Source organism: Stegastes partitus, unplaced genomic scaffold (genome assembly GCF_000690725.1).
Source record: "Stegastes partitus isolate 25-593 unplaced genomic scaffold, Stegastes_partitus-1.0.2 Scaffold432, whole genome shotgun sequence".
NCBI classification, from domain to species: Eukaryota; Metazoa; Chordata; class Actinopteri; family Pomacentridae; genus Stegastes; species Stegastes partitus.
This window is the reverse complement of record NW_007578163.1, coordinates 498407-506244: the sequence shown is the minus strand read 5'-3', so window position 1 is coordinate 506244 and position 7838 is coordinate 498407. Positions and strand designations below refer to the sequence as shown.

Below are 7838 nucleotides of genomic sequence, written 5' to 3'. Positions count from 1 at the left end.
GATTCCAAGAAAACTCTGCTCATATGAGACAAGAAACAACTACATTTGTTTTAATGAGTGAATCAGTTTAGGAGTCACCGTTCCTCTATAAAGATACTGAAGCTGTCGCCACAGAAGATTGGAGTTTAAAGGAACAGGCTGATGAAATCACGTAAAGGGGAAATTACTTGTCAACACAGCGTTCTGCCACAGCTGTTCTATCAAAGTACATTACTTCTCTGAATCTGTACCACTGGTGTGTTGTAATGTGGCTGCTCTTCTTTTCATTTCTAATCGAATGCTGCCATCTGCTGGCCAAGCTCTTACAAGCGCCAAGTAAATAGTCAGGCTTGTGTTTTAATTGTGAACTTGGGTACAAACAGAAGTGCATCAGTGCTATAAAGTCCTCCTTTTCAACAAACGATTTCCCCCTTTAACTGCCTTTATAATGTACCTAGTATTAGAATAAAGAACTTACCCTAAATCTCAGATGTTTCAGACAGTGTTCAGGGAGTGTTTTTACCTTTACAAAGATTTCTAACTAAATCTTGCATTACCTTGCTTGATTTCTAAGTAGACCAGAAGAGCAACAGCTTCCAAAAGAACATGGGCGGGAATCTCACTGGCTATTTGGTTTGTATTAGTAGCTGTGTTTCAAATCATGAACGTTGTAAATCCTCTTTATAGTCAGCTGGTGTTGGTCACGCTTCATGTTGGAGACGAAGACAACAACATGTGTGGGAACAGCTGATCATGTGGGTTAAATGTTTGTTGGAAAAACCTACCACTCTGCGGATCCTGGTCTTGTAGTCGATGTGAAGCTCCTCATGTTTCTGCAGTGCAGCTTCTAAAGACCTCTTCAGATCCAACGCTCTTCTCAACAGCTGCTGCTCTGCACCTGACTTGGTAAAGACCTGCACACGCATGCAGCCAGGACAGAAACATGGACGATGCACCAAACCACTGGCAAATAATACACCAGGTACAGCAGGAGTGAAATCATGGTTGCATTAATAATCACCCAACAGACACATTTGTGATTTACATATCCACATTTTTGAGCCCAGTGACTCTGTACTAACCTGAACCCAGCCCTGCACGGCCGGCAGGTGTTTGGTTGTTATCAGTCTATGGAGGTCTATCACCGTGGAAACCACCGCCTCATTATCTTCTGTCTCCTTCACATGTAGACCTGAATGGAATGATAAATACAGTACAGATGTTGTTGAACACACATGTACGATTCGAGGATCGTCTCTTAGGCAAAAACATGGAGTCTGGGCAAACTGTAGCTCATACTCCTGGTTTATTCTGATATTTACAGGCTTTAATGAAACAAGCATGAAAAAAATCAAAGCGATGTCAAAGCAGACTTTGTTGGCCCATGAGTACATTCATTGGGCGGGGTAACGTTTTAATTTTCAAAGTTTTTTATAGTTTAATTTCTATTATTTAGACATGTTTGCCTTGTTTAGACATGAAGTGACAGGGGAGAGATGTAACACAGGTCCCTGGCTGCACGTGGTCAGAATCTTCAGATCCCGTTTCATACCAGATAGCGCATGTGCACGCTGTACCATAATCTAGGTCAGCTGCAGGACAAGAGAGTCACTAAAGGAAATAAGCAGCATCTACACAACACAGCTCCTCAACATTTACTGGACAAAGTCTACCAGACCTTCATGGGGATTTCAGTGCGGTGTAGCCATGTATGTGAGTCTTACCCACCAGGACTTAGGTTCAGGTCCAGACTGTAGGAGTGAGACATGAGCCCCGAGCTCCTGAAAAACGAGTCTTCGTCAAGTGGCTCCTCTTCCTCTTCTTCACTACTTCCTTCTTCCTCCTCTTCCTCGTCATCTTCTTCCAGCTCTTGCTCCACCTGTGCACTCTCCATTTCTCCCTTCTTTTCTTCTCCATCTTCAACCTCGTTTCTCCTCTCCTCACCTTCAGACCTTTTCTCCTCCCTGTTGTTCTCCTCTGTCATTCCATTGTCTCTTTTCTTTTCTTCCCTGCCCTCCTCCCTTTCGTGCATCTTTCTTTCTCTTCCATCATCCTTCAGGTCTTTGCTGCAGCAGGGCTGGTCATCATCTGAAGGACACTCACTGACTGGTTTGGAGTTTGAAGTGCTGCTCTTGGCTGTCTGGATACCTGTGAGGTCAAACTGAGGGAAAAGCAGCCCCATACATGACTCCATCTCTGTCAGCGTTGCTTCCATTTCTTGGTATGACTCTGACAAAGAAATAACACTTTGTTAATAAAGGCTATGAGAGTTTTATATCTAGAATTTCTTCAAATCAATGTTTGGTTTAAAAACACATTTAGACTGCATTCTGTGTTCTTGATTTGTGAGGTAACATTTCTGTCCAATTAAACACAAAACAATCTGCTAATCTTCACTTTAATTTACTGACCAAGTATAACTATGATCACAAGGTGATGTGGTGTTTACCCTCCATGTCTTTGACTGCTGCCTCCACCCTCTCCTTGTAGATCCTCTCCATTTTCCTCTGTCTCTCTTCCTCCCTCCTCCTTTCTGCTACTGTCCTGGCCTCCGCATCCTGGAAGTCCACCTGAAAACAGAAAACTTATCTTACAAAACCAGAAGCCAAAGAACTGCACTGTCTAATGAATGAATGAATCTACACTGACCCTGTATTTTTTCAGGTCGCCAGTCCATCACAGGATGACACAGGGACCACAAAAATATTTTGCAATGGCATTTTTTAATATTATTAAATGAGCATCACCTACAGCAATGGTTGCAACCAAGTTGTCATTTTCTGTCTTTGCTTCTGCATTGCTTTGGTTTTAAGCCACCAACTAGAATAATGTAATAAAAAACATTTGCAGCAGTGTATAGACCATCGTATGCAAGTGTTTCTTTTTATATGTGAGCAAGACACAAACAAAATGGGGACCAATTCAACAAAACACTGCTCTGTAGCAACACAACACAGCACGCACTGACTGTCCAGCAAGTGTGGACCGTGTCACCGTCCTGGTGTTTACATTCATGGAAGTAACCAAAACCTCCCACAGATGTCTAAATAATATGTCCCGATGCTTTTCCACCATTTAATGTTTATTAAATGCAGGCACTTAAATTGTGAAAAGGACACACTGAAAAAAAAACTATACATGATTAAAATGAATCAGCCATGCTGAGAGAGAGAAGAAATCTGATCTGCTGCATGTTCTCCAGATTTATAATAACAAGGTTACTACAGTACAAGTACCTCCGATTTGCGTTACTTAAGTGTACGTACGTTCACTGATTGCGTCATGCTCTCAACATGAGCGCTTCTTAAAGACTAACTCACGGTCAACAAGAAAGGAAATTTGACATCAAGTGAAATCTGTACACCGGTATAACTTATCATTTCCAAATGTCACATCCCATTTTAGCACAAAACCAAGAAACAAAACCCCAAACTTCTGTGTTTCAGAGGATACTCATTTTAGTTTAGCATATATTTAAGCTTAGGGTTAAAAGCAGTCCACACATTTCTCACCTTCTTAACCTGCTTGAGAAAGTGGTAGCCCAGAGCCAGCTTCTTATAAGCCGAGCCATAAGACGTCTGCCATGACTGGACAGTCTGGATGGCCAGTGACCTCAGCTTCTTGGCTACTTCCTTCGGAGGAGGGAGGGGCTGCTCCATATCTGTCTCTACTGTCAACTCCAAGAACTCCTGCAGGGGGGAGGAGGGGGAGGAAAGGGGAGGCGGTGGAGCATAAGATGAGGAGACATGTTATTGCAAAACTCAGTGACAGTATTATTTCCGTACTAACTATACTTTGGCTTTTAAATGTGATTCAAAAAGACATTCCTGACGTTTCACACACAGTTTGTTCAGACAGACTTTTACTCCCACAGCTTACTTGGGTTAAAGTAAACATGATGAGCTCCATTCAGATTGGATTTATGTTTTGAGGGGTGGCGGGATGAGTGAGTTTTCTGCCACAGTTCAGTTGCGTACGTTTGGATTTCTAAACAGACTTGTGGACATTTCTTCACAGAGATCAGAGATCATAAAATCATCACAAAATATAAGTCACACTGAATCATGTCAGTATGTGTTTCAGTGTGTGTCCAGCTCTGGCTGAGTCTGAGGACATGTTGGACTAGAAGAAGCTTTTGGCTTTGTCCTTTGCCATATGTCCATATCTGTTACAAACTATGCCCTGGAGTTTTCTGTTTTAAAATATCATCTGGAATATTAGTCCTGATAAATTCAGTAAAAAAAAAAAAAATGGGGGGGGATGTAGTATCTTATACCAAAGAGCGATTAGTTTACCTGAAGGTTGTCGACTACCAGTGTCCTGAAGTGGTGCGATCTAGAGAAGAGCTCACTGGCTATCTGGAAGGCAGACAATCGGATCTCAGCGTGTTCTTGGTTGAGCTGGGACATGACTGAGTGGTACACGTGGTCTATGCAGTCATTAGACACTCTGGGAGGAACAGAGGACAGACAGTTGACAGTGATTAGCCCTGTGAGGAGTTTTCATACTGTGGTGAACTAGATTTTAACAAGGACATAAACCATGTGGTGTGATCATTACTACTGTGATCATACAGTAGTAATGATACATTTTTTTTTCCAGTGGCTGTCTTCATAAAGCTGTTAACATGACAGGTCTATCTAACAAAATGTCTTTTATTGGATTTTACATCAACCTGCAGGAATGTTTCACTATTAATTTTCTTATAACATTCTAGTATACCATGATGGTTACCATTTTCCATACCACTGTACCTGTTAATGTTGTTTTACATACATGAAGTGTGTGCCATCGAGGTGTAAAAGAAATCCCACATTTTCATAACAAAAAAGGCCACATCAGAAGGTGAGCATGAAAACATGTTGCACCAGTGCACAGTGTGTTTCTCCCCATTCCTTATGACGCTGGTGTGCATCAGGGGTGAAGCCTTCACTTTTAATGCCTGAGAATCATACAAATCAGCCCACTATTTGGCAGCAAGTATCAGAGATAAATTCACCAGAGGCCTGTGCTATGGAGCAGGACTTAGGTTTAGGTTTAACTCTGTTTTTTTGGGGTTACAATGGTGGTTCACTTCTTACTAAGGGTTGATCACCATCATAACTTATGCTGAACACCTAATCTGCTCCAGAGCAGGTTATGTTCGAGATGTGTATTAGAACACCGCCGACTGAAAATTCAGTTCTCGTGGAAAACTGGATCACAGGTCTTGGAAGAGCCAAACGAACTAGATGCACAGACAGTGTTTCAAGAGGGTCTCTGAGGAGGGCAAGAAGTTTTAGAGCTGCGATTTCAAAGCCACTTCATTGTTCTTTATATATTGATATAATCCTAAAACAGAGACAATAAATGATTAAAGACTTCTATTTCTTGACTTTATACACACGTGGATAAAATAGCTGTTAGCCCTCAGTTAATGAAAGAAAAACCCACAGCGGTCATGGAAATATTTATTAATCATTTTTTAATAATTATTTATTCTCTACACAATCTGTCTCATGAGTAGAATAAAATGACTGTCATCTGCAATCTTTACAGTTTTGTGTTGCATAATGACCATTGAACTGAATCTCCCTCTGAGCAACTTACACATAATAAAAATTGTCGTGAGATTTTGCTTTACATGTGGCAATGACATTGATAAGCCCATTTACTCATGTTCCAGTTTTTATTTTTTTAATTTCTCATGATAGTTTAGGATTATAGTTTGTTTTCAGTGTGAGGACAATGCAGCTACTGTCCATGTTTGCAAGTGTTCATCATGACTGCTCCTTTCATGTGAATGCGCTCAGAGTCAATTTCAGAAACTCTGGGTTGAAGGAGCTTCATATGACCGCATAGCGAGACAGTGGTGGCTCGGTTTAGTGAAGCCAGATAAGAAAAAGAAACACTCAATTTGCTTTGCAGTACAGCCCTCTGATTGGTTGAAATAAAAACCAGCACTCCATGCCACACACTGACCTACACCCAACTACCCAGACTCAGTATATGCTCGTGTCATACTTGCAGAGCTTCTTGACCTCCTTCATTTTATCCTGGTTGAGCTGTGGCTGTCCCGAAGTGGTCAGTTCCTCCACCAGCTCTGACAGCCGGTCCCTCTGAGACAACTCCATCACTGCTCACTGACACACAAACAAACACAGGTACACTGCTGACATGATGTGAATAATCTGGAGAGAAGTCTTCCAGTGGCATAAGGCAAAAATAATGAGTACAAAATTCCATTGAAGTGAAAACATAGATCTTATTGAAAAGTCATCTCCAGTGGCAATGAGGAGCTGAACACAAAGTGAAGAGCAGAATGCATAAAATGGACAAAAAGTCAACAGTGTACACAATGTCAAGCTCTCTGGTGGTTATTTAAGGCTGTCTTAGAAAGATTAAGGTCGTACAGATGAGGTTTTGGTCCTGATGATATTTCTCACAGTATAACTCTCCACCTTGGACCACCATCAATCAACACGAAGCGGTTGTAGTCGGTTCAAAACACAACACCAAGACTCAACGCAGGGCTACTTTACTCCCTGATGACTTTAAATCTCTACATGGCCTGACTCTGGTCAAGAGGTTTAAACTTCTCGTAGGCCCTCAAGTCAGAGAATCAGCTGTTGTGAAAGTTCCACGCTTCACTATTCAAATAACATGTTTAGACTGATTTAGCTCCATTGGTGTAAAAATAACCCCCTAACTGTCAAAACCGCTCAATGAAAAAGCTGTTAAAAAGCCACATAGACAGACAGACATCTATACGATCAGGTCTTGTCTCAAGTATTTTTTTATTGCTGCCCTTTTTAAATCATTCACTGCATATTTCTAACGTCTGATTGTCTTTTCAGTGTTTTACTGTTGCTTTTGCTGTTTCTCCTTTTTAGAAAGCTCTCTGTAAGTTCAGCTTTAAAAGATGAAATCCAAGCACAGCTTATCACGATGACAGACGGATGTTGTCCCTCAAATCAGACAACTGGTGATGTGTAAAAACAAAAACATAAACTGTACATCAGTATATTCACTGTACCGCTGTGTATTCTGCTAGTAACACAGTCACCCATTATGTTTAACACACCTCACTGACCAGATATGTGAGGTAACAGGGATCCACCCATTGTTGTACTTTGACTAATTACATACAATAAATCATTTCTTAACAGTCACATCTTATTAACTCACCACATAACTACCTTCGTCAACCTTTAAATACATGTACAGGTTGTATAGAATTGAAACGGACACGATAAATAATAAATATGGGAAACCTATCCAGTCTTTAAAGCATTATAGCAGGTTGAAGTGTAGTGTTGGAGGCTAACATTAGCCTGTACATGCTAACACAATGTAAACACAGCCTGTCTGTTGGTCTCCTACCGGCTGCTCGCCTGTTTTAACGGAAGAAACCTCCGGAAATGTTCCTGCCGTGAGCTCCCGGTTCACCTTCATGAGCCGGTGTCCACTCAGGACAACAGCCAACAAATCCACGGCGGCTGTTTTGTTCTGTTTACATCCTTCTACCGATCTGGAGCTTCAGCGACCGAAGAAACACGCTTACTTCCGGTACTCACTTGCACCGTTGGTTACTTTTCAGAATAAAAGCACCGAATGGATAAACTACTGCCAAACTAGTCAGAGGTCATTCACAGTTGACTTCAATTTTTTTTTTATACCCTTTCATTAAAGAAAAGGCAAAATTCACAACAGTCACTCAAATAACTAGAAACTGGAAAAAGTAATTAAAAATTGCTAAATTGTATTTTAGTGAAATAAGGATTGCTTTTGAACTGCTGCAGAAAAGGATAATTTAAAGAAAACAAACAAAACTGTCCCAGACAAATGAGAGTTCTTTGCTGATGAGCAGTGGGCCAGAA

At 41.1% G+C, this 7838-nt stretch overlaps 1 protein-coding gene across 1 annotated transcript in view; it reads right to left on the bottom strand.

The window, feature by feature from the left end:
* uvssa (UV-stimulated scaffold protein A) overlaps positions 1–7524 on the bottom strand; it is a 38230-nt gene extending 30706 nt beyond the window's left edge. Inside the window, exons 1-8 of the mRNA XM_008286103.1 lie at positions 7342–7524; positions 5983–6101; positions 4275–4428; positions 3492–3668; positions 2429–2549; positions 1708–2208; positions 1062–1171; positions 765–893 (exon numbers count right to left, since the gene is read on the bottom strand). Of these exons, the coding sequence (XP_008284325.1) occupies positions 765–893; positions 1062–1171; positions 1708–2208; positions 2429–2549; positions 3492–3668; positions 4275–4428; positions 5983–6092 (1302 nt within the window). The 5' untranslated portion in view covers positions 6093–6101; positions 7342–7524. The remainder of the gene's footprint in view (positions 1–764; positions 894–1061; positions 1172–1707; positions 2209–2428; positions 2550–3491; positions 3669–4274; positions 4429–5982; positions 6102–7341) is intronic.
* Positions 7525–7838: the final 314 nt, after the last annotated feature.